At 44.5% G+C, this 26,113-nt stretch overlaps 2 protein-coding genes across 4 annotated transcripts in view; both read left to right on the forward strand.

The window, feature by feature from the left end:
- Nucleotides 1-143: 143 nt before the first annotated feature.
- On the forward strand, nt 144-13,330 carry mtr (5-methyltetrahydrofolate-homocysteine methyltransferase). Its single transcript, XM_079576987.1, has 33 exons — nt 144-274; nt 853-1,067; nt 1,426-1,515; nt 2,108-2,177; nt 2,284-2,376; nt 2,484-2,590; nt 2,696-2,755; nt 2,814-2,908; nt 2,982-3,082; nt 3,158-3,219; nt 3,300-3,367; nt 3,443-3,522; nt 3,656-3,768; nt 3,840-3,980; nt 4,059-4,244; nt 4,361-4,540; nt 4,610-4,726; nt 5,263-5,403; nt 5,472-5,561; nt 6,228-6,377; nt 6,448-6,552; nt 6,722-6,822; nt 6,889-6,956; nt 7,117-7,237; nt 7,652-7,733; nt 7,808-7,906; nt 8,608-8,683; nt 8,774-8,929; nt 9,084-9,283; nt 10,891-11,091; nt 11,164-11,356; nt 11,643-11,755; nt 12,938-13,330. Exons 1-33 carry the CDS (start codon nt 232-234, stop codon nt 13,025-13,027), a joined length of 3,807 nt encoding a protein of 1,268 aa, XP_079433113.1. The 5' UTR covers nt 144-231; the 3' UTR covers nt 13,028-13,330.
- Nucleotides 13,331-14,093: 763 nt separating this feature from the next.
- Nucleotides 14,094-26,113, forward strand: part of ryr2a (ryanodine receptor 2a (cardiac)) — a 46,811-nt gene continuing 34,791 nt past the window's right edge. For 2 of the 3 annotated variants that reach the window (XM_079578138.1, XM_079578139.1), the window contains exons 1-15: nt 14,094-14,252; nt 20,421-20,540; nt 20,900-21,004; nt 21,320-21,340; nt 22,026-22,100; nt 22,233-22,311; nt 22,577-22,689; nt 22,942-23,041; nt 23,116-23,212; nt 23,532-23,606; nt 24,708-24,864; nt 24,935-25,099; nt 25,282-25,403; nt 25,619-25,802; nt 25,884-26,019. In XM_079578138.1, coding sequence (XP_079434264.1) covers nt 14,205-14,252; nt 20,421-20,540; nt 20,900-21,004; nt 21,320-21,340; nt 22,026-22,100; nt 22,233-22,311; nt 22,577-22,689; nt 22,942-23,041; nt 23,116-23,212; nt 23,532-23,606; nt 24,708-24,864; nt 24,935-25,099; nt 25,282-25,403; nt 25,619-25,802; nt 25,884-26,019 — 1,597 coding nt within the window. In that variant the 5' untranslated portion in view covers nt 14,094-14,204. The remainder of the gene's footprint in view (nt 14,253-20,420; nt 20,541-20,899; nt 21,005-21,319; nt 21,341-22,025; nt 22,101-22,232; nt 22,312-22,576; nt 22,690-22,941; nt 23,042-23,115; nt 23,213-23,531; nt 23,607-24,707; nt 24,865-24,934; nt 25,100-25,281; nt 25,404-25,618; nt 25,803-25,883; nt 26,020-26,113) is intronic. The other variant, XM_079578140.1, reaches the window with a different exon arrangement.

Here is a 26,113-nt window from a genome sequence, read left to right on the forward strand (position 1 = left end):
AAAAACTTGTAAATGTTCATTTTTGAGATTCGCAGACCCGTGTGTTATGATGACTGCGCTGCAGAGAGTTAAATACGCCCACGGTTTTATTGTGAAGTGCTCTGGCCGGAAGTGGATGTTTCATAAACACCGGTTGCTCTAGACTGGATTTGTAAAAAGTTCGATCCCCGGTCCACATTCACTGTGCTGCTGAGAAGAGCCGCGGGGCTGGTGTCGAGGCAGGCGCTGAACATGGCTCCGACAAATGTCCTCCGCGAACTGTCCTCCGGTGCAGGTAAACTCAGGCTTTTATACAGTTTGATGCATTTTAGAGCGAAGTCTGTGCGCACGTGGGGACGTGGACACCACTAAGAGCCAGAGGCCAGTCGATTGTGGTTAAAATATAGGATCAATGGGTCTGAAAGGGCAGCCCAATGATGGCCTCATGTCTTTCAGTCGGTCCATGCGTTCGCCTGGGATGTGGAGGCTGCTGCTGCTGCGAGCACGCAGTGCCAAGCACCTCTGATTGGTTGTTGTGAGGTTGTCCCAGGACAACTTAGGACAGGCAAGCTGTGTTGACATCACAAGAATAAATGACTGAAAAATATAATTGTTACGATTTTTACATTTCATAGTGTCAAATGATCACATTTAGCCTCTTAGAGAGTTCATATGGTTGAAATCTGTAAATGTTGTAGTGTGCACTGTTGTTCTAGTTGAATTTGGAGAACCAGTCATTATCAAACAAAAGATGCAAATATTGCACCAACAATAGTTAAGATGCTTTGCTGCAAATGAACTGTTCTCACCATTTAACACTCCACATTCACCAACCCAACACCCTAACCACAGTAAAAATGATGTGTGGAACAGCTGCTTCCTGGTCTCCTGTGGAGCGTGAGCTGCGTGCTTTGCTGCAGCGGAGGATCCTGGTCCTGGATGGAGCCATGGGCACCATGATCCAGCAGCAGAGGCTGGAAGAGGAGCACTTCAGAGGGAACGAGTTCACAGAGCACCCTGTCTCTCTGAAGGGGAACAATGACCTGCTCAGCATCACACAGCCTCAGATCATCTACCAAATACACAAGGTATCACAGCCCCAGAACCAACCTGTTGCATCAAACAGTACAGTGGGACACATGACGAGCTTTGAGGCTACAAAGGGACTTCTGGCATATATGTACTGATAAAGAAAACTCAGATTGTTTTAATTTGAGTGGCTTTGGGCTCAGATCTGTTCCTAAGTCTACATAATGGCTGAGATAGCAATTTATCTGGGATATAATTTGTTGATGATTGCATTACATGTTGCAGCCTGACAGACGGTTCAGGCCCAGAGTGGTCCTCATGAAAGTTTGTTTAAACTGATCCCTGTTTGAGAGGGGCTGGATTTGGGCCCACATCCCTGTGTGGTGGCTTAACAGAGATTTTATGTGTTCCTGACAGGAGTACCTCGAGGCTGGGGCCGACATCATCGAGACTAACACTTTCAGCAGCACGTCAGTGGCACAGGCCGACTACAAGCTGGAGCACCTGGTACGTTCGCATACCGCACAGTACTTAATGAAAACGGAACTCTTAATACCTCTTAAGACTGTCTTTTAGGGAAGGTTAAAACATCCTTATAACTTTTACATAAACACGAGTTTAAATTATCCCATAATGTTCAACCACTATCATTAGATTATGGTCATTCATATGAGTAAAGTGTAAAATGTAATAACAATATTTTTGTAATATTCAGTGTACCTTTTGACACAGTATATTGAATTAAAATTAAATTCAGTCTTACAGGACTGAAGTACAATCTACAAAAGAACTCCAAACGTTTTTTATAGTCATTGTATATACAGATACCTCTATTTACTATTTAACAGTTTGCACATTTTGTACACCCTGACTGTTTTCTTTAGAGCTGAATGTAACAAGTGAATTTCTCCATTGTAAGATCAATAAATATATCTTATCTTATACTTAATCCAATAATGTTATGGCGATCATGATAATTACAATATACTGCTATGCATCCCTGTTTCAGCTAAAGCATGAGCATTGTCCTGTCATAATTTCCAACATTCTGTGTGTGCCTGTGCTTCAGTTTATGACGTTGCTCCTGTGTTGTGTGCAGGCTTATCGACTGAACAAGGCGTCTGCTGAACTGGCGAGGAAGGCTGCAGACGATGTCTTCAGACTCAGTGGTAACACACCCTTTTGCCCTGACTACGCACTTCTGCTTTAATCTGCGTGCTTTTTTCGCTGCTCTGGGTTTTCAAGCCGTTTTACTGTGTGCACTGCTTTGATCAGGGTGTAAGCGATATGTGGCAGGGGCAGTGGGTCCCACCAACAAAACGCTGTCCGTGTCCCCTTCTGTGGAAAAGCCAGACTTCAGGAACATCAGTAAGACACTCAGAGCCCTGTGAACAGAGCTTGATTTCATTGTTTATTTTTGTGATAAGAGAGGCGTGCTTCTGACCTATGTAACACGATGACTGTGTTGTGGTCAGCGTTTGATGAGCTGGTGGAGGCCTACTCTGAGCAGGTCCGGGGGCTGCTGGACGGCGGAGTGGACATCCTGTTGGTGGAAACAATCTTTGACACTGCCAATGCTAAGGTATCACTCAATTGCATAGTTTATCTTCCTGATATGCGGAGAACTAAAGAACTAAATTTCCAGTGAAAGGTGAGCTAACATTGTCGGACACTGTTTGGTCTCCAGGCTGCCTTATTTGCCATTGATCTGCTGTTTGAGGAGGAGTACGAGAGGAAGCCTATCTTTGTAAGTATCTCTTCTGTTGGGGGATGTGTGATTAGAAGCTGACTGTCTGTGTGGGCAGATCTCAGGGACTATAGTGGACCGAAGCGGCAGGACTCTGTCGGGACAAACCAGCGAGGCCTTTGTGGTCAGTGTATCACACACTAAACCTCTATGGTGAGTTATCATCACATTGTACCCCTGTCTGTACGTACGCGCACCTCCCACTAACTGTCTGTGCTGTGTGTAGCTTGGGTTTGAACTGTGCCTTAGGGGCGACAGAGATGAGGCCGTTCATCGAGGCCATTGGGAAGAGCACGTCTGCGTTTGTGCTGTGTTACCCAAATGCAGGTGATTAAAAGCATTCATGAATCAGACGTGAATGCACAAGTTCCACTTCTGTTTGACCACTTATGTCTGTGCCAGGTCTGCCCAACACATTTGGAGGTTACGATGAGACCCCTGATGTCACTGCCTCCAATCTGAAGGTAGTTTGCCAATCCTGTCAAAATGCTTTTTTAATACACCCACACACTGTATTGGATCCATGTCTTTGGCCTCTGAGCAGGAGTTTGCTGTGGATGGACTGGTGAATCTTGTGGGCGGCTGCTGTGGAACCACTCCAGCACATATCAGGTCATACTCGGGAGCAGCACAAGACGCAGCTATTGGCAGAGGTTATCATCTAAAAGTGTGTCTTCTGTGATGCAGGGCCATCAGTGAAGCAGTCCGACACATTGTGCCCAGAGCCCCCCCCGCTCAACTCTACCAGGAGTGCCTCCAGCTCTCAGGTACATTCTGCTCCTCCTGTCATGCTCTTTTTTTTAAATCATGATTCTCCTTGATCTTTGAGCTTCTTATGAATTTTTTACTCCTGACTTCCACTTTTCCCTGTCTGCTGTGCTACCTCATGCGTTTTCCCAGGTTTAGAGCCCTTCAGGATTGGCCCACACACCAACTTTGTGAACATTGGAGAACGTTGTAACGTAGCTGGATCACGTAAATTTGCCAAGCTGATTATGGCAGGTAACTTTGAGGTAAGAGCCATTCCTTAGACATTTCTATTCCAGCCTGAGTGTATCTGACATGCACTCGCTCTGCTGCCTAGGAGGCACTATGCATCGCCAAAGCTCAAGTGGAGATGGGAGCTCAAGTCCTGGATATAAACATGGATGAAGGCATGCTGGAAGGTCCCGCTGCGATGGCTCGATTCTGCAACTTTATTGCTTCAGAGCCAGATATTGCCAGGGTAGGGCAGGAGCTGGAGGAGCTGGTATTTAAGCTTAAGTTACTGTCACTTGAATAATAAGACAAAACACTCTTTCAGGTTCCTCTGTGCATAGACTCCTCTAATTTTGCTGTGATTGAGGCTGGGCTCAAGTGCTGTCAGGGGAAGTGCATCGTGAACAGCATCAGTATGAAGGAGGGAGAGCAGGACTTCCTTCAGAGAGCAGCCACAGTAAAACGCTATGGGGCTGCAGTGGTGGTAATGGCTTTCGACGAGGAGGGACAGGTCTGCCTTTATTTCTATTTGAAATATTTACAATGGCAACAAATCTGATGTTATCTACTCCTGTGACAAATAAATGGTACCGAAGATCTTTGGCCCTAACTGTAGTGTTTCCAAAGGCCACAGACACGGAGCGCAAAGTGGAGATCTGCACTCGCGCCTACAGGCTGTTGGTCAGCAGAGTGGGATATGACCCCAACGACATCATCTTTGACCCCAATATTCTGACAATTGGCACAGGCATGGAGGAGCACAACCATTACGCGGTCAACTTCATCAGGGCCACGCAGGTCATCAAGGTGAGCCCAGTCTTCACTCACTAAAGCCGATGTTGGCTGACACAATCGAATGCTGTTGACTTTTTGTAGGAGACTTTGCCAAGAGCCCGGGTCAGCGGTGGACTGTCCAATCTGTCGTTTTCATTCAGAGGGATGGAGGTCATCAGAGAAGCCATGCATGGGGCATTTTTGTATCACGCCATCAAGGTATTTCCACCAACACAAATGTAGCTAATCAAGACCCCCGTGACTGAGGCTGGTCTCAAAAGTTCAGTTTAGATCATTTTTGCATTTTAATCCTATATTATGATTATTTTTTGGACAGTGGGGTTTCATTGAAAAAATAAGCCCACAAATATTTTTTAAATAATCTACGTGCTTGTATAAAGGAAAAATAACCAATGCTTTAAAACGAAAAAAAACATTCCTTCTCACGATTGTTTGGTCTTTATAGATATATTTATAACTACTTGAAATGTGCTCTCTTTCACAAACTCCTGGTTCTGACTATGAGAGAAAGATCAAGGTTAGCTTTATCTCGCACATTTACAACAAGCGCAGCCGTGCAGAATAATTTTGATTACCATTGCCAGTGAAAATTTTCCCAGGCTAGGAATTTGCTTTGTTGAAATGGTGGAAAAGTGTTAATCACAACAATGAAACACTCATGGATAAATACAAGCTCTGTACATGGCTACAACATGTTTGACTTATGAACAAGGTGACATGAACTGTTTTTGCAGCATGGCCTGGATATGGGCATAGTAAACGCTGGAAATCTGCCGGTGTACGACGACATTGACAAAAAGCTGCTGGAGCTGTGCGAGAACCTCATCTGGGACAGAGACCCTGAGGCCACAGAGAAGCTGCTGACGTACGCACAGGTACCACACCAGTGTGAGTCTGCAGCTGAACTGTGTACAGTGCTCACTCACATCGTCCTCTTTAACAGAACAACGCAAAAGGAGCCAAGAAGGCCGTTCAGAGTGAGGAATGGAGAGAGGGAACTGTGGAGGAGAGGCTGGAGTACGCTCTTATCAAAGTAAAGACAACACAGCACGATACAGAAGGCCAGAGGCAGAACACGCTGCTATGATGCAGTATACAGAACTATTTTATTAGTTGTGTTTTCGTCGTAGCTATCTGGACATAATGAATCACTTGGAACAGTTGGATTCCTGCTTATGAATTTCCTAGCTGGATTGCAGAGGCCTATTTAACTCTATGGCCTCTGCATAGAGTTACATACAGATATTTTAGATAATCAAAAATAACTCCAAACAGAAAATATATAAATCATATCACTACAGTGATGCTTGTGGGATTTAATCGTTTTTTGTTTATTTTCTCACATTTTATTTGCACACCCTGAGTGTTTTTAAGAGCTGTATGTGATGTGATTTCTCCATTGTGAGATCAATAAAGGCTATCTTATCTTATCGTATCTTGAAATGCTGCTAAATTTCAAAGCTATTGTGAGAAAATAAGTATAAAGTTTATTTTTGTTGACTGTTAAAACACTGAAGTTTTGTTTCATGTGGATTGATGTAGTAATTACAGAGATAGTAGCCCTAAACCAGGTCAAAACATCAGCTTAGGCAAATTCAATCTTAAAATCTTGACCTACCCTCCACCACTGGCCTTCTTTAACTCCTTTAAAGTTATTTGAGAATCTTGTGGAGCCTTGAGGAATACTGTGTGTTGTTAGGGATTGGAGAAGTACGTTGTCGAGGATGTGGAGGAGTGCCGGGCTCAGGAGTCCTACACGCGGCCCCTGCACGTTATCGAAGGACCGCTGATGAACGGCATGAAGGTGGTGGGCGACCTGTTTGGAGCAGGGAAGATGTTTCTGCCTCAGGTATTGTGCTTATCAAGTGTCTTACAGGACTCTGGACACATTTCACAGAGACTTTGATGTGAACTTGCAGGTAATAAAGTCTGCTCGCGTGATGAAGAAGGCTGTGGGATATCTGATTCCCTTCATGGAGAAAGAGAGAGCGATGATGCAATCTGCAGGACTAACTACTGAAACTGTAAGTTATTTGTATGTTTTGACATGATTAGACTGTTACAGGGATATTGTCCCGTGAGTGTTAACTGCATGCCCTTCAGCGTTCTCCTCATTTTTCTTTTAGACGTGACAACTCCGCTTGTGCACCTTAAAGTAGATCACTCAAATGTAATATGGATTTATTTCTGTAGGATCCATATCAGGGCACCATTGTTATCGCCACAGTAAAGGGAGACGTCCATGATATTGGCAAAAATATTGTTGGCGTTGTCCTCGGCTGTAACAACTTCAGGTAATGTTGAATTGGGCATGGACTGTAGATTGCGTTTGAACGAGTTATTCAACACTGTGGTTTCAGAGTGGTGGACCTGGGCGTGATGGTACCATGTGATCAGATCCTCCGAGAGGCTGTGGCTCGCAAAGCAGGTAATGAAAGACCTCTTAAACCAACACTGTGATGTGAAGGTGCACAAGTGAAAAAGAGGAAGTGAAGTAGCTCCTTGAAACCTTGATACTAAACACTGATTTCGTCAGTGATCCACCCATCAGCAGTTCTTTGGTCCCTGTGAGTGTTTGTGTTGTGCAGACATCATCGGGCTGTCGGGCCTCATCACCCCCTCCCTGGACGAGATGATCCATGTGGCCAAAGAGATGGAGAGGCTGGGAATGAGTACGCCGCTGCTGATCGGAGGAGCCACTACGTCCAAGTAAAGTCCTCTGTTGTCTCAGAGCACACTAGAGCAGAAGAAGGATTTTTACTCCTACAATTTCATCTGTTTCTTAGTATGTGGTTCATTGTGGCTAAGGCTCAGACTGTATCAGTGGACTTTCTCCTTCAGCTCGTTGAAGTTGACACAGATGTAAATGATCTGTATGACTGCATGTGCTTTGAGTGTGCCGAGACACTGACGATATGCTGTAGACGCAACTGACTTGTTGATTTTGCATGTCCGATCAATGGCTCCTATGCACTTTGAACCTGTTGTTTTGATTTTTCAGCTGATCACAAGTTCACTACATGCAGATTTTATAATGTAATTGGTTAATCCAGGTTTCTAAAATATGATCTTGACGTGACTAATTTTCTAGGATATTTACGTAAAGCTGCGATGTTTTGTCAGGACTCACACGGCTGTGAAGATTTCCCCACGTTACACCTCTCCTGTGGTACATGTTTTGGACGCCTCCCGCGCTGTGCTGGTGGTAAGAACACACACTATTCTGCTTTAAAGTTTACACACTGCTGTGACCTCCCGTGACCTAAAGGGTGTGTTCAGTGCTCGCAGCTCATGGACGAGTCCCAGAGGGAAGAGTATTTCGAGGAGTTGAAAGAGGAGTATGAGGATGTCAGACAGGACCATTACGACTCTTTGAAGGTACGGGATAGCTCAAATTCAAATAATGATTAAAATGGCTTTAGTATTTCAATTAACTATTTGGGATTTTAGTAGGTTTACAAAGAAAAAAAAGGTAATATCTCTAACAGGCTTTTTATACTTACTGTAGGAACCAAGGTTGTCAGTATTAGTGTAGTTATTGGGTGTTGAGAGGATCTTGTTGCAGATTTTTTTACAAAACCAAAAGTGGTTAACACTGCCCGCCCAACATCGTGAACCATTGAACCTAAGCTCATGTTTCCGCAGTTCTCAAAGCGCCAAGAAAAACTCCTCAAAGCACACTGTTCTCCAGGCCAAACTGATTCAAAGAAATACCCAGCTGGTATTCCCTGGTCTGTGTAAAGCATTTGACACCATAGATTTGCTGCCAGATGATTAGCATTGAACAGGGTTTGTTATCTTGTTCTCCAGTCGTCAGTGTTGGACCCAACAGTGTGCAATGTATATTGTAACAACTCATTGATTTAAAACAGGTTAAAAGTGATTTTGTTTTCTTGTTATGCTCTAGGATATCAGTTACGAAACCATTAGATCATTTGGTTGCATACAGATTATTCTCCCTTTTGCTTAAACTTGTGGTACTACAGTATTGAAAACCCAGTTGCTCAATTATAGACCATGAACAGAAGCATTGTTACCTGTTGTTGCGCTCCTAATTCACTTGTGCTCTGTTGCATTAGGACCGCCGGTACCTGTCTCTGAACAAGGCCAGAGAAAAGGCTCTCCACATCGACTGGCAGTCCTCAGCAAAACCAGGTGACACATCATCGATTTAGAGCACAGAAAAAAGCTCGTTTCAACCATAAATGACTAACCTGATTGGGGATGTTGTGTATATGTGTGCAGTGCGGCCACAGTTCCTTGGCACTAAGGTTTTTGAGGACTACGACCTCAACAGTATCCTGGACTACATCGACTGGAAACCCTTCTTTGATGTATGGCAGCTACGAGGGAAGTACCCCAACCGAGGATACCCCAAGATCTTCAGAGACAAGACTGTTGGTGCGTGCAGTGCTCTGATACTAGACTGGTGCGCTTAAAGGAGACCAATAATTATAATATTAAGTGGAATTTTAAAGGCACGTGGAGGAAACTTCCTGGGCAAGCTATGATGCTGTGTGAAACCTGCTTTGTGACTAATGATGGCTCTTCACAGGTCCGGAGGCTCGGCGTCTTTTCGATGAAGCTCAGAAGATGCTTCATCAGATGATTGACAGCTCTGCTCTGAAGGGACGGGGCCTGGTGGGTTTCTGGCGGGCTCAGTCCCGAGGCGATGACATCTGCTTGTACAGAAAAGACGTCCTGATCAACAGAGACACTGAACCAACAGCTGTGTTTTACGGTCTGCGCCAGCAGGTATTGTATCTCCAGCATCACACAGGAGGGAGGGCCCTGTCATCTTGGGGCCTATTTTATTTTCTCTATTCATAAATGATTTACCTGATGTTTGTAAGGATGTAGACATTCAATTATTAAGCGCAAAATCATCCGAGGAAGCAGCCCAAATTCTTACATCAGCCCTGACTCATATCCAGAATTGGCTTATCCGATCATGTCTCCAGCTACACGCACAGAAAGCATTTGTTGTTAGATTCTACCCTTTCCTTCAAGAATCATGTTAAAATTATATCAACAATAAATAATTTAATGTGTCAAAGTTTAACCAAATACCCAGGCTAATGACTCATCAAGCTGTTATGATGTTTTTAGACAGTTTGATCTTTTCCCATGTAAGCTACTGTATAAGTAGTTGGTCCCTGACAGGTGTAACAATTCTAAAACCAATTGAAAGACTTTATAAAAAGGCACTGAAAATCTTTGATAAAAAAACATTTGGTTACCACCATTGTAATATTCTTTCCAAATATATATTATTGAGCTTTGAAAATGTCCTAACATTTAGAAACTGTCTAATTTATTAAAGCGTACATGGGTTGTGTCCATCACCTGTAACAAGATACATTAAATACAGAACTACTGCCTCGAGAACTACTCGGTCTATGAGCAGAGGCGAGGTTCCTGGGGTTCCTGTGAGGAAAACCTCCTTTGGTAAAAATGTCCTGTCTTATATAGGCAGTGTCCAGTGGAACAGACTACCAGCTACTGTGAGGGAGGCTCCCAGCTTTAAATCATTTAAAAGTCACTTAAAGGAGTGGCTAAGATCAACCCAAGCTTATCTACATAATTGACAAAATCACATGTAAAATGCACCTTAAGGCTATGTGCAATTCACCACAGCACTTTAAATAATTTACTATTTTAAGGAAAAAAATAGAACTTCATGAAATATAACATTAATTTATTTATATTTTAATATATATGAAGAAATTAATGAATTAGTGAATATGAACTGACTTTCCCTGGGTTTGTGGAAGTGACCGCATTCGGCATCTGCCTTACCCTTCCCTGTCCTCTGTCCTCTCTGTCCTCTGTCCTTTGTCCTTTGTCCTCACTGTCCTCTGTCCTCTCTGTCCTCACTGTCCTCTGTCCTTTGTCCTCACTGTCCTCTGTCCTCACTGTCCTCTGTCCTCTGTCCTCTCTGTCCTCTGTCCTCTGTCCTCACTGTCCTCTGTCCTCTCTGTCCTCTGTCCTTTGTCCTCACTGTCCTCTGTCCTCACTGTCCTCTGTCCTTTGTCCTCACTGTCCTCGGTCCTGTCCAGTCTCTTGTCACTGTTGTTGCCTGAGATCCCTAATGTTACCTGTATGTTAGTGTATCTTGTGGTCCCATTGTTCCTTGTCCTGTAGTCGTCCTGTTTCCTGTATTGTTTTGTGACTTTGATGTGTCTTACTGTTATATATGTTCAATGGGAAGTTTCACATCAGCCTGTTTACCGATAACATTTTTTAGCCATAGGCTAATTTTCCCTCTGACATATTTACACATTTTATATGCTCATTAATATGTACTGTCCCTACTTAAATAAATAAATCTTAGTGAGTCGGCGTGTGTGTGTGTGAGACAGGTGGAGAAAGACTCCTCTAGCTCAGAGCCATACCTCTGCCTGTCTGACTTCATCGCCCCCCTGGACTCAGGCGTGGACGACTACCTTGGGCTGTTTGCTGTGGCAGTTTTCGGGGCAGAGGTGCTCAGCCAGCAATTCCAGGACAAAGGAGACGATTACAGCAGCATCATGGTCAAAGCCCTGGCAGACAGACTGGCAGAGGTATTCATGAAATGATGTTCTTACTGCAGAATCATGTTGTTTATGGCTCCTGTTCCCCTCCGGTCTGTCCAGGCCTTGGCCGAGCACCTTCACACTCGGGTCAGGAAGGAGCTGTGGGGCTACAGCACAACTGAAGCCCTGCAGACCTCAGAGCTGCACAAGATTCAATACCAGGGCATCAGACCAGCTGCAGGCTACCCCAGCCAACCGGACCACACCGAGAAGAGGACCATGTGGAGCCTGGCCAACATCCACCAAAACACTGGTACCTTACAATAATAACCCCTTCACTGTGAGAGAGGGGGGAGAGGGCTGTGTCTGTTAATTGCTACAAGCTTTGCTGTTAATTGTCAATGCGTTCTTGTTTGTGTTTCAATTTAAAGCAATGACTCTTTCTGATCTAGTTCATTAGATTAGTTTGGAAACTGTTTCTGCTGCTCATTTTCCTCACTCTGGTCTTCAAGACATCCTTCCCCTCCCCTTTCATTCCACATGAGGCATTTAATAATGTCTGCACTAGCCTGAATGTCATGTGCTCCCGGTTTATGCAGGCATCAGTCTGACCGAGTCTTTGGCCATGAATCCTGCAGCGGCCGTTTCTGGGCTGTACCTCTCGCATCCCCAGGCCTCATACTTCGCTGTGGGGAAAATCACTAAGGAGCAGGTACACTGAGTTCATCCTTAAATCAGAAACAGCCAGGTATCTTGTGCTAGCCAATGTTTGTTTGACTGCTAGAGTTTATTTAATGTTATAATTTCAGCCACTAGGGGGCATCTTAAATAAAGAAAAGAAATAATTCCACATGTGTCCAGCAGAGGGCACTGACACATTAAGAGATTAGGATATAAACAACACATTATAGCCACGTGGTAAATGGACAGTCTGTCCCGGGCGGCTGTGGCTACAATAGTAGCTTGCCACCATCAAGTGTATTAAATAATATGAATAAATAATAACTACAGTGTACAGGTGCTCATCATATAATTAGGATATCATGAAAACGTGCATTTACTTCTGTTATTCAACTTAAACTGTAAAACTAATATATGATTGACTCATTATATACACACTGACATATGTAGCCTTTATTTGTTATCATTTTGATGATACACAGCTCACAGCTTGTAAACCCCAAATTAAAAATCTCAGAAAAAAAATGGACTGTCATAATCATTGATGCCATAATCATCAAAAACAAACAAAGGCTTGACATATGTCACTTTGCATGTAATGAGTCTATATCTCCTATATTAGTTTCAAGTTTAAGTTTACAGAAATAAATGCACATTTGAATGATATTCTAATTATATCGTGAGTGTAGCACCTGTAGCAAAAACGTGTGACCCAGGCCGGTAAAGTGCAATAAAACAAGTGTAAGCTATTTTTATGAAGCAACAGTCTGGTCAGGCTCATTATTATTTATTTATGGAATAAAAAGTTTCCTCAGTAGTATTTTACCAATCAAAACATAATTTACTGAAGCTTTTGTTTATGGACCCCGGCAATACACCGATATATTTTGGCCCCCAGGTAAATTTACTTGGAAGCCCCTGGTTTAGACAATTACAGTATATTCGAGAATTTAAGAATTGTACTTGTTTGAAAACAGGCCAATTTGCAACTGGTTTGGAAAGTTCAAAAACCCAATGTTGCCCTCACACCAAAAGCATTGGTCAAATCTAGTCTTAGGGCATGAGTCTATGAAGATTACGATGTGTTTTTTCTATATTCCCCAGAGTATGAGTCAGGCCATTATGGTGTGAGGCTGATGAGTAAAACAAACGGTTACAGTTTGTTTGTCAGTCCTTAACGCAGTTCCACGGCTGACTATGTTTTTGCTCCTAGGTGGAGGAATACGCCCAGCGGAAGGCCATGGATGTGTCTGAGGTGGAGAAGTGGCTTGCCCCCATTCTGGCCTATGACCCTGACGTTTAGCCTCTGCACAGGCCCTGTGTCAAACCAACGCTGCACTGGACTCTGTCTTTTTCACAGGGATGGACAACATTCTACACTTGATCTTTAAAGCACAATGCATCTGTTACTTTTAAGTTCACCTGGCTGTTAAAAATAAACCTGCCAGACTATTTCTGTGCAGTGCTGTCACGTTTAAAACTTCAAACCAGAATCATTTCATCATGTGTAAAGAGAAAGCACATTATGCCCTGATTATGCTGCCTTTGCGCCTGTTCTCAGTTTTTTGGGACCTTACACTGTTTCTATGTGTGCATTTTGTATGACCTAAATTTGATCTTTTAATAATAATAAAAAAGCCTCAAACTTGTTCACTGTCTCTTTCTTCTGTCTCCCTGACCAAATCCAAGTTTAAATAGGCTACTTCGTTCTCGATGTAGTTGTGGTAATCTGTGGTAATCTTAAATCTGGAATTAAGTACATTGTGTGAGTTTTTACCCAAGTGCAGATTTAAAATATGAAAATGTAACAGTGCGGAGATTCAAGTGGTATCAAGTAGTGATGGGTGGTATTGGGCGGTGGCGGTGGCGCAGTGATTCCCACCAGGAGTCTGCATGTTCTCCCCAATGCACTGTCCCTACCAAATAAACAAAACAAGTAATTCTCATGACTGGTTAAAGTATGCCAATGTTCAGCTCAACAAACTCCACCAAAGATAATCTATTTTGTGTGTCATGCAAAACCAACCCACTGCCCCATTTTCCAGCCTCATAGCCTAATCCTCAATCCCATGGCCTTTTCTGTCTGTCCATCCGCCTGTCAGAGTCCATCCTTCTGTAAGAGTTGTCGTCCTGGAGGAGAGGGTTTGGGTTCAGATGTGTTGCGGGATTCTCTCCCTCCAACTCCTTTTCATCTTGAGGCTGTTGGACTTCATGGATGAAGAATAGTTCTCAAACCTTCCTGTAGAATGTCATCTTCAAGACTTGTGTTAGGAAAGAGTTAAACAAGACGTAGCGGTCTCATCCACGCTCACACGCGCCAACACCTGTGCCGTCTGAGCTCCTCCCTCCGCGTGCGTGAGGCGCCCAATGAGAGGCGAGTTCGGATGTTCGACTCATTGCCCGTCTCGAGCCTGAAGCCGCGCAGGAGCACGCGCCCGGGCACTCCGCTGCGACAGGAGCATCATTAACGGGAGCTCAGCATGGCCGAGGGCGGGGAGGCTGAAGACGAGATCCAGTTCCTGAGGACCGTAAGTCCCGCTGCAGTGATGCTGCACTACTGCGGCTGTCTCGATGCGCGTGCTCAGGGCAGGGACTTTACCGCATTAGGCAGGACCCTCCGGTGGGTTACTCTCTGTGGTCAGCGATCCGCAACGCGCTGGTGGAGCCCTGTCCACACACAGGCGGCAGACAGACGGCAGAGAGGAGGCAGAGAGGTGGCAGAGAGGTGGGCGGTGAAGTCCCACAGAGCTCTGCTGTCATTCGGCCGCAGAGGCGGTTTGTGTGTGGGGATGATGCTGGGTGGATGCGGGCGCAGTGCGGTTGTATGATCCGCTGAATTCCTCAGTTTAGTGTCGGGGTGTTGATGAACTGTTGCGTTTCTCTTTGTACAGCCCAGGTATTAGCATGATCTGACCCAAACATCAAGCACAAGCAGGAGTCCGAACGATCAAAGGAACCCCCTGCACGCAAACATGCATGACAGTGCCATGGATGATGTAAAAATTCAGATGCAATGCGCATCCATTGGTTACACTCCAACATTTTGGTGTTGCTCCAAAAAGAGGCATAATAATAATATCCGTCAGCCATTTTTCTTGTAAGAGGAATTTCACAAAGCTACTGAAGTGAAGTGTTACGTAATTGCGTGTAAGATGTGAGTTCTGCGCTGATGCCGCACTGTCAGCTCAGAAGAACTGGGCTTTTAGTCATGATGGTGCGTCTAGTGACAGGTATGGGGTGCACAGACTGGCTCCCATCAGGCCATGGGCTCTGGACCGGTGGGGAGCGGAGGGGGGTGCTGCAGAGTGGTGCTGCAGAAACATGTGACCTCCGGGTATCCACAGTCCGGTCCACATCACAAATTCACAGCGCTGTGGCTCATACAGCACCTGCCCTGCTGTCCTGTAAGTGCGACTGGGGCAGGAAGTTGATGTGTCCAGTTTTCAGAACTAAAGGTGATCGTGTGAGCTGAAAATCACAATTTAACAATGTTCATACATATTGTCAACTGCCATTATAGTCAGATATCTCCCTAATTGTCTTTCTGCTCCTGGACTATGAATGTGTAGTTCTTGTAGTTTCAGCGGATCCCCTTTGAGTGATTATGAGGTGTAGTGACTTTCAATGAATAAGCACCACGTAAACAACTTTAGATTATAATTAGCTGGAGCCTTATAGCTTAATGAGTACGGTTGTGAGCATGTGAAGGTTCAGTCTGAGATCTCCCAGTATTGGCATCTCACTGTTGGGGCAAGGACAGGAGTCAGCCCTGCTCCAAACACAGCTGTACACCTTTGTTTACATTATATACCCTGATAACGTGTGTTTTTGTGCTAAACCTCTGGTAGGTGTGCATGTTGGAGGTATGGAGTGGGGAGATGGGTGGTGTTACCTGTGTTTGTATGTGCTCTGTAGTGTAGAGTAGTTTCCGTTGTGGTCTCTGGGGTCTAGGGAAGCTCTGAAAGCCTTATAACGCTGGATGGTTATTCTGGAGTTGTGTCTCAGAGCCGGTCTGTCTAAAAGCTAGAGCGAAGTGCCCTCTAGGGGGTCTGGAGCCATGTCCATGTGCCCACCCCTCCTCTCGACCCTTTCTGGGTAAGTGCTCTTTAAACCCTGATCAATACCTGCTCAGGGGGCTGTGTCTTTCCTGAACTGAGAGGAGCTGCAGACCTCCACAGACCTGTTTCCAAACATCATTACTGAGACTGCACCATCAGCATCAGTTTAAATCCAGTTCATGTGACAAACCTCTGTTTCTGTTCTTATCCTAGTAAAAGTACATGGTTCACAGATAAAGTATTGGATCGCATTCAATCCTTTGTGTCTTTGAGAAAGACTCTTCATGTACAGGCCTAGAGGGTAACTGCTTGAGTGTAAAAATCTAATTTAAGTATGTCTATTTTTTATTGATGTAATAGAACAAATACACTAATGATGTACATAATATAATTAAGATGTACCAAGATAATCTATATGAGTTTAAACCACACGGCTTGACCACAAAAAAAAGGTCACACGCTCTAATAGGCGCCTTTAGCTTTGATTACAGCATGCATTTGCTGTGGCATTGTTTCAGTTAGCTTCACAAGATCCAGTGTTGCATACATTTTCCCCCAAGATCTTGTATTGATGATGGGAGAGTGTGACACTGTGCAAAGCCTTCTCCAGCACATCCCAAAGATCTCAATGCATCTGGTGGCCAATCCATGTGTGAAAATGATGTCTCATGCTCTGTGAAGCACTCTTTTACAAAGTGACTGATGAATCCTGGCGTTGTCATCTTGGAATATGCCCGTGTCGTCAGGGAAGAAGACATCCATTGATGGAATAACCTGGTTTATTCAGGATGGTCATGCCGTCAGCTGATCTCTAGACCTGTCCAACTGCTCACTTTTAAATGTCTACATGGGTTGGGCCCCACCTTACCTGTCTTCCTTGAGCCTTGAGGTCAGATGACCGGCTCCTGCTCTCAGTTCCACGCTCATCGCTCAAGTCTAGAGGAGACGGGGCCTTTTCTGTAGTTGTGCCTAAACTTCAGAACAGCCTTTCACAGCACATCTTTTTTCGAAGGCGTTCTGACACTATTAAATGCACTCAACACCTATTTTATTATTGTCCTTAGCCGTTACTCTAATGTTCATTAGTAATTTTATCTTGAATATGTCTTGTTGTTGTATTAGTCTGTTCAGCACTTAGTAGTAGCACAGTAGTTGTTTTAAATTGTGCTTTAGAAATAAATATTTGATTGATTGATTGATTGAACTGCAGCAACCCCAGATCAGAACAGTTAGATAAATCCATTTGGCAACCTTTTCTTTTTGGGTCAGGCAGTGTTATTTCAAAATGATATTACTCAAGTACTAAAAACACTGCGTGACAAAACTACTCAAAGAAGCTACAGTCAAAATGTAACAGAGAACTACCCTCTGCTGAAGAGTGAATGATGCTGATTCAATCTAAATGCATATGTGCAGCTGAAGCAAGAGCAAAAATGCCCCGAAGGCCATAATCCGTCCGCTCTATGGGCCGCACGGCGCAGAAATATCCATGTGGACAGAGGACGTTGCATCATGCCGCTGTGATAGGATTCACTGTCCATGTCTAATAGGCAATCTTTGTGTTAGAGAACCTACTGTTTAGAAAAGCCTTTGCCTCAAGTTCCTCTGCATGATTTTTTACATTTATTTCATTTAAAGCCACACTGCGGAACATTCCTGGTCACATTTTCCATGCTCACGACACTGATTAATAAGCAAATGCAATGCCAAACATAATGCAGCCTGTCTATGGAAAGGTGTGTCGATTTCCCGCTCCAAACAAAGTCCAAAAGCCGATTCCAAGGAGAACCCTATTTTTAACCACTGAAAACACCTGCAATGAAATCAATGCTTCTTTTCCATCTAGTCAATTAAAATGTTACCTTGGCTTTAATGTGTAATATCAAGCTTTTCAAAGTCACAGTTCACCAAAATAAACCAGAAGTGAGAACTCAGCTCCTGACTGATCTGCTGGTGTGTGTGTGTGTGTGTGTGTGTGTGTGTGGGTGCACTTGCAGGTCGAGACATGAACGGAGCTGTGGGGTGACGAAACATGCTCATGCGAAGCAAAGAAAATGTCAGGGAATAGGTACAATTATACGATCAAGTGTCAAAGATGCCCAGTCATTGTTTCATGAGATTGATGGCATAATGCATGGATTAAAGTAAACGTTGGCTCTGAATGGTCAACATGGGGGACAGGCAATGCACAGTGTCACATGTGGGTGGCTCGATGCTTCTGAAGCTAAAGCCTCTTTGAAGATGCCCTTTCGAGGGTTCAAAGGCTGAACAGAGAATTGTTCTTCTCAAGGACCAGATCATCAAATATTTGACCTTCCAAGTATACACTGCAAAAAGTAATTCACTAGATTAGTTTAAATGTCTCAATTTGAGCATGATTATCAACATTGGAGCAGTTTTGTCTAGTTAAGATTTAGTTGAGCTTTTGTCCTAAATTATATACATTTCGTCCTTATTTCAGGTAATTTCCTTTGCCAATGGGATAAGAAAATTGGTCTTATCCCCTTGGCAGTTTGACTTTCTTATTTAAAGCGAGATTTACCTTTGAACTAGTCTGAAATGTCATCAAACAAGTCAAGTAAACATGGTCAGATCAGGAAAAAGTCTAAATGAGTGAAAACTGCTCAAAACAAGATACATTTCCTCAATTCAAGTCACTTTTTGTAGTGTACCATCATCAAGCGTATAGGTCAAGATCAAATCAGGACTACTGGATCTTACATTCTCCAAAACATACCCATATTGAACTATATTAATTATGTCTTAACTTAGCGTAAGTCATGGCTAAATCATAAATGAAGATAACTCAAATGAAAATAACCTCCTGAAGAAGCTGAAGTAACATCGGTGGAAAAGGTGCCACAGTTCGGGAACCACAGTGCTAGACCAACGCTCTTTTGTCTTTTACACATTGGTTCAGCGTTTTAGTGCCTTTTCACGTCACATGACCTTGGCCTTTTTCATAGATGTGGCTTGTTGTGACACGCAGGCGGCTCATCAAGGTTACAACGCCAGAGCAGAGAGTTTCCATATTTTCACAAGACAGCTACGTGAAGGTGACTGGTACGTCCGAGGAGTGTTCCACAACCAGGACATCCTGTGTAAAATTTCACCCAATAAATAGAATACATTCTTTTTTATTTACATTTTTATTTCTGTGACCTGATTCGTTTCTTTGCGAGGAGAGGGACATTGCCAGCTCGTCTCCATGGAGATGCTGCTGTGCTTTGATTACAGGTAGCGAAACATGAGCTTTAAATATGTTCAGTCCTCTTTCAAACGCTTTATTGTGACAATCCACTGCAAAAATACAGCATTCAAGCTGAGCATTAGGAGCATGTTTGGTATGGCTGGCATGTTTGTATGCACACTGTCAAGAGTTTTATGTTGAAACATGTAACCTGGAATCTGACACAGTGTGGTGACAGAGTTATTTTTTGTTGATGTACTGTTTGACTGTGGAAGTCCTGCTTTGTGAGGAGACCATCTGACCGCTTGTGTCTCCTTGTGATGTGAGCCTGTGTTGTGGCCTACATAGAGGGAGGGGAGCTCTCTCATTCATCACTGCTGAGGCGGACTTTCTGGAGCAGGGTGTAGCTCCACTCTCTGACAGTTCTGCTGCGGTCCGCGCTTGTCCCAGTGGGTCCCGTGGCCTCACTAACAAACTTCCTCAACTTTCTGCAATGTCCCATATAGAAAGTCTCTCCTCGCCGCAGCAGCACATTGGGCCGTCCTCTATGGGCTGATGTGTAACTCCTGAGTTTGTCTCTTATACAATGACAGGGCATTATTGTACAGGCATCACTCATGAGCACGCTGCTTATCGTCATGGTGATAGTTATGGAAATGACTCGGGGCACTGGTGTGAGGGGCGCGACATGCTGCTGTGGGTGCTGGCTTCAGTGCAGGGCTGAGCGTTGTGCTGGATATGTGGGGTATTGGGAAAAGCCTTGTTATCAAACAGATGCGAGCATGTAGCCACGCAGTCAAGGGACAGGATTCAGGGGATTTGGACAGTGGTGCAGGCAGATCAAACTGAGGCTGCTCTGTCCCGGACTGATCTGTGCAGGTCAGTGCTGGCAGCTCTAAGCTCTTCGTGCTCTACAGGGGAGGGCTGCATGTAATTTAGAGCTCAGCGCACTCAAAGACACTCATAATGAAGCATATGGCTGTAGGGCTGGTCTCAAAATGTTACGAAAGAGAATGGTCCACTGCTGTACAATGGGCCATTGGGAATGGGAGTTTGTCTGACCACTCAGAGTGTCTTGAAATAAAGTCTATCGAAATAACAAAAAACATGCTCTACATGCACCAGGAAGTGTGCTCTGTCTGTGTGGAGGAGCAGAGAGGAGCCCTGTGCTGTGTCTGAATGTGCTCTATGAGCTTGGCTCTGGGTCACCTTCCTTACAAGGCTCTCAGAGTGTACAAGGCTGTGGGTGGGCTGTCGAACATGCTCTTTACAAAGCCCTTACATGGGTCTGTGTGAGACTGCTGGGTGTACTGATCTGTCAATAATATAGTAATTCAGCAACATTAATCCCATCTTGTTTGTGTACAAACAGCATAATCCAATCCTGCCATAGTTCATAGAGTCAGTAGTGTGTCCGTCTGTCCTCACAATCCATCCTCTGTGTGCAGGATGATGAGGTGGTCCTGCAGTGCTCTGCCACTCTCCATAAAGAACAGCAGAAGCTGTGCCTGGCTGCTGAGGGCTTTGGGAACAGACTGTGCTTCCTCGAGTCCATTTCCAACTCCAAGGTACGACCAGCTACACAGCCTGGCTCCTCTACACCGCTGTGGTCTGTGAAGGCCGGTATTTCACGACACACAATTACAGCCCACAGGAAGAATACTGGTGCCTTCTAATGAGAAAACATATATTTCAAACAGACACATTTTGAAACAGGTAACATAATTTGGCTAAAATGTTCTGTATTCCAGTGAAATTATATTACTTGATTGTACATTTTCCTGTTTATTTGCACCCTCTGAGTGTTTCTTGAGAGCAATAATGTCCTATCAGATCTTGTCTATTTCGCTGAAATGTTTATAAGCATGTCTAGCTCCAGCAGAATACCGACTGTGTCCCTGTCAGTGAGTGTGCTGTCTCTCCTCAGAATGTGCCTCCAGACCTGTCTATCTGCACCTTTGTGTTGGAGCAGTCTCTGTCGGTGCGAGCATTGCAGGAGATGCTCGCCAACACTGAGGACAAGGCGGACGCGGTGAGTCCAGCCAGACCAACACACAAAAACACACACACTCACACATCCTCGCAAAAACTGTACCACTGAGCGTTCGGTGCATTTCAAAAGGACAAAATCCCATAAACATCACACCCTTCTGCCACCTGCGACGGATCCTGCATAACTCGTTCTCTCACTCCTGAGCAGAACCGATCACCCACGCATTCATGATGCCTCTATCATGTAATGGATACACGTTTCAGTGGACAGTGGTGTGGACTGCTGATGTGTTGTGTGGACACAGGGTGTTTGGGTGCTGTCTCTGAAACACTGTTTTCTCTCATTTGCACACAGCATGTAGATGTGGAAGTGTGGGTAGGTCCCGGCCTCTCTGTATGTGGTGTCTGTCTCGTCAGGTCATGGTTAGGGCCAGCTCTTTGAGAGCACAGCAGAGCTACAGTCTCATATACAGTGTGTTGGTCCCGCAGTGGCTGCTGTGGTGATACACACACTCACATTTGGTGCTTAAGACACTTCAATGCCACACTCTTCAGGCACACAGCTCACTGTTCGTCTTACTGCACACTGTGATGCTAAAATGCACAGTCACCCAAGTATCTTCAGAGCAGACTTAGATGAAGAATAATCCTCCTATAGTGCTTTAAAGATACTATACCCTTTTTTGTACGAATATGTTTAATTTAAATGGGTTATCGTTTACTCATGAGTGGCTGAAGAGTTTCTAAATGAACGATTTACCTGCCATATTTCTAATAAATGAAGGATATTGTTTTTCTCCAGAACAACAGCTAATGTCCCCGTGTGGTATTTTCTGTGTCTGCAATAGTGCTTCTCTCTGAGTCTAAATGTTTAGCTTTGCTTGATAAATGGTCAAATGGCACCTGGCTCCCACTCTCACATGTGAGACATACTGTCGTTTTCTCATCTCGAGCTCTGCTTTGTGTCCAGTGGTATTTCTGTAGCTTTGGCCACTTTTTGTTCTAATTCTCCGTGAACATGTCTCATTCTGGACCTCATGTCTCATTGGGCCTGTTTTCAGACTGCGCAGGGCGGTGGTCATCGCACTCTTCTCTATGGACACGCCGTGCTGCTGCGCCACTCCTACAGCTCAATGGTCAGTGAAAGCACCGTCCTTGCAAAGTGCGACGTGTGCATAAAACTTTGTAAAAAACATGTGTGAGCAATTGTCAAGTGTTGTGTACAATAGTGTAAGGAAGAACTCTGCTGTCTGCCTCTCTGTGTGCAGTACCTGTGCTGTCTGTCCACGTCACGCTCGTCCACAGACAAACTGGCCTTTGACGTGGGACTGCAGGAGGACACCACAGGTAAGTCACATCGACTCTCGTTATTCACAGGTGAAAACCAATCTCATGGGACAGAAATGAAGCATGTGGGCTCAGGTGTTCCAGTTACTGTGCTCTCATTCTGTTTGGCTGAGCTCTAGAGGCAAAGAGGATTTCGATAACAGGGTTTATACTTCACTTCATTATCCTTTTTTCGAGTGCCAGTGCCAAATGAAAACACGTCTTTAGAGCAGTGGTTGTAGTGGTGTGTCCAGGCTCTTGTGTTGACATGGAGGTGTGTGTCCAGGGGAGGCCTGCTGGTGGACCATCCATCCGGCCTCAAAGCAGCGCTCAGAGGGGGAGAAAGTGCGAGTCGGGGATGACTTGATCCTGGTCAGCGTCTCATCGGAGAGATACTTGGTGAGTGCCACATCTATGAGTCCAGCTAAAGTTTAGGAAAGATTATATATATTTAGAATCTAAGTCAGATGAAAGGCCTCAGTGATTCTGTAGCATAGTGTGGCTTCTTTTAGACATTGTATCAATTTTGATAACATAAATCTGAGCCAGTTCCATTGCCCTGCCTATAAATCAAATTGTCACGTACTGAAGCAAACTATGGTGTACTTGAAAAGCTGAAGTGCTGACCTGTGCCCTGCTCTCGTGCTGCAGCACCTGTCCTATGGCACGGACAGCCTGCACGTGGACGCAGCCTTCCAGCAGACTCTGTGGAGTGTGGCCCCCATCTGCTCGGGCAGTGAGGTCGCACAAGGTGAGACTGTGCCCTCCTCACTTCCACCACACAAACCCACACACTCTTTCACACGGTGTCTCTCACATGGGCAGGTTATCTGATCGGAGGGGACGTCCTGCGCCTCCTTCACGGTCACATGGACGAGTGTCTGACCGTCCCATCTGGAGAGCTTGGGAATGAGCACAGGAGGTAAGGAACAACTTAATCCCTAACACACAAGACACAAGAAGTCACTGTGCATTGGGGCTGCACGGCATTAGACACTATTGCAATATTCATAAACTGTTTAAGAGTGACAAACATAAATAAACAGTATCAGACATTATAACACAGGAATAAAGAGTTTATAAAGCGCTTTTCCAACTACATTAGGCACTGAAAGGGCTTTACGCCAAGCAATCACTCACCTGTTCCCACATATTCATACACGCAGAAACCCCACTTTCTAAACCCACTGCAAACTACTGTATGTCTTGACTAAATGTTAACCCTGGTTCATGATCCTCAGGTCGGTGCATTATGAAGGCGGCGCAGTGTCCAGCCACGCCCGGTCTCTGTGGAGACTGGAGACCCTTCGAGTCATGTGAGTAGAGCACACATCAGTTGTATGTATGTTGTATGTTCCGCAGTGGACTCAAACGTGTCTGAATGGTGAGAGGAACAATGTGGACATGTGCACATCCAGCTGAGCGAAGTGGAGCATCACTACTGTCCGACTAATATGACATACACTTAATTTGAGTCGGTACTGCATGAATCAGCTGCTGCTCACTTACTCAAGTCCTGTTTCTTCAAGGACATCTTAATTGGTTTGCGTTCACCCTCTAGACTTTGATGACACATAATCTCAGTCGGAGAGCTCGGCCAGTCCTTTAGTAAAAGTGCAGTACGTAGCATTGTCAAGCTCTCTACTCAGACCCTATAAAATAATCCTGGTGGAATAAGAAAACTGCACAAAATAGGAACAATATCTTGGTCCAGACCTTGAGACTGGACAATTTTACTAATTTTGAAACAATAAAACATTTAAAAACTTGGGGGATTCAGTCCTCAAACCTGCCACATTTATCTTATATTTTAAAGTCCTTAATTATGTGTGGTTATATACTGCCACTGCTTCTGCTACTATTGAAAAAAATGACGTTCTCATCTTCAGAACTGCGTTTTTACCCCGGTAGCTTTTTTTCTTACGTCATAAAAATGGCAAAGAACAACTTATGCATTGACACTTGAGTAACTATGTGACTTAGAGGAGCAGAGTTAGTTGCCAAGGTGATATTTCGACACAATTTACTTGAGTTGAGTTGAGACTTGAGTTTTATATCTTCTGTATTTATTTAAATATTTACTTTACTTGGAAAGAGCTGGAAAAAAAGCTGATGGCTCCCCAGTTTGGGACCTGGGGACGCAAACAAACACATTGCAGTAATGAGGAGAAGAATAAACCACTATGGGACCATATTATGTCTGTACCACAAGGTAATCAATGTGACCCACCAAAATATATTTTTTATAATGCACACTTTTTTAGTAGATTTTTTTGTTTGCATAGATAACCCGATAAATTCAGTATTAGTAAAGGGTTTTTTATGCAGCTAGTTCTCCATCTGTGTGTCAAGGGATGTTAAATGTTCATTTAAAGCACAAACAGATTGAAGAAGCGAGTGACCCATGTCGTTCTCAGGTGGAGTGGGAGTCACATACGCTGGGGCCAGCCGTTCAGACTGCGTCATGTGACCACAGGGAAGTATCTAAGTCTGAGCCACGACCGAGTTTTGCTGCTCATGGACAAAGACAGGGCTGACATCAAGTCCACAGCATTCTGCTTCAGGTCATCCAAGGTACCACACACTGCATATACAGCTATTACGCTCTGGTTTACAGATAGATAGATATGGTGTGATCTCCCAGGAAAAGCTGGACCCTGGAGTGAGGAAGGAGGTGGACGGGATGGGCACCCCTGATATCAAATATGGAGACTCTGTGTGTTACATCCAGCACGTGGACACATGTCTGTGGCTCACCTACCAGACTGTCGACGCCAAGTGTGCACGCATGGGAGGAGTGCAGAGAAAGGTACGTGAAGGTTCTCCAGGTAAAGGCTGTAAAAGTACAATAAGTAGTAGAATGTGGAAAATTGCAGAAATGATGAAAAATATGTTGAGAAAGACTTGATATGTTTTTGCCATGTTGGTAAAAATGCCATTTTTGTTGATATATATCATTCATATTGCACTCTTGTTTCTTTACATTTCTAGGCAATTATGCACCACGAGGGCCACATGGATGATGGGCTGACGCTGTCTCGGTCTCAGCATGAGGAGAGTCGAACTGCCAGAGTCATTCGCAGCTCTGTTTTTCTCTTCAACCTCTTCATCCGGTTTGTCCGTCTAATACACAGCATTCACCTACAGAACAAGGGGAAGACAGTTATCTTACATAGCACTAAGAGTGTTCAGGCTTTGGTACACTGTATTCTCCCGGTGCTCTTGGGACAACCTGTCGTGAGCTGTGGGTTACTGCTGTCTTCTCATTGTTCCTTGTGCATGTGTACCGGTCATCTATATCTGGATGTGTGTCCTCTCTGTCGCACAGGGATCTGGACACTCTGAGGAGAAAAGGGAAGAGTTCCTCTGCAGATCTGCCCATAGACTCGGTCAACCTGAGCCTGCAGGACCTGATCGGCTACTTCCAGCCTCCCGATGAGCAGCTTGAACATGAGGTCAAGCAGAATCGTCTGCGAGCGCTCAAGAACCGGCAGAACCTCTTCCAGGAGGAGGTACTGGTCCTGTCTGATGGTGCTTGGGTATTTGTCAAATCTCCAGGCGTATTGCTAACTGACACTGTGATGCTCCCTCAGGGCATGATCAGCCTGGTGCTAGAGTGCATAGATCACCTTCATGTGTACAGTAGTGCGGCACATTTCGCTGAAGCTGTGGGACAAGCAGCTGGAGAGGCCTGGAGCTCCATTCTCAACTCCCTCTACGAGCTGCTGGGTATGTGAGGGATCTACAGTTCTGGTTTCTCAAATAGCCTTCCAATAAAAACAAATGTAATCTTCTGAAATCCATACTTCCACAAACTTCAGAG

The sequence above is a fragment of the Gobius niger genome, assembly GCF_951799975.1.
Source record: "Gobius niger genome assembly, chromosome: 19".
Classification (NCBI taxonomy): Eukaryota; Metazoa; Chordata; class Actinopteri; order Gobiiformes; family Gobiidae; genus Gobius; species Gobius niger.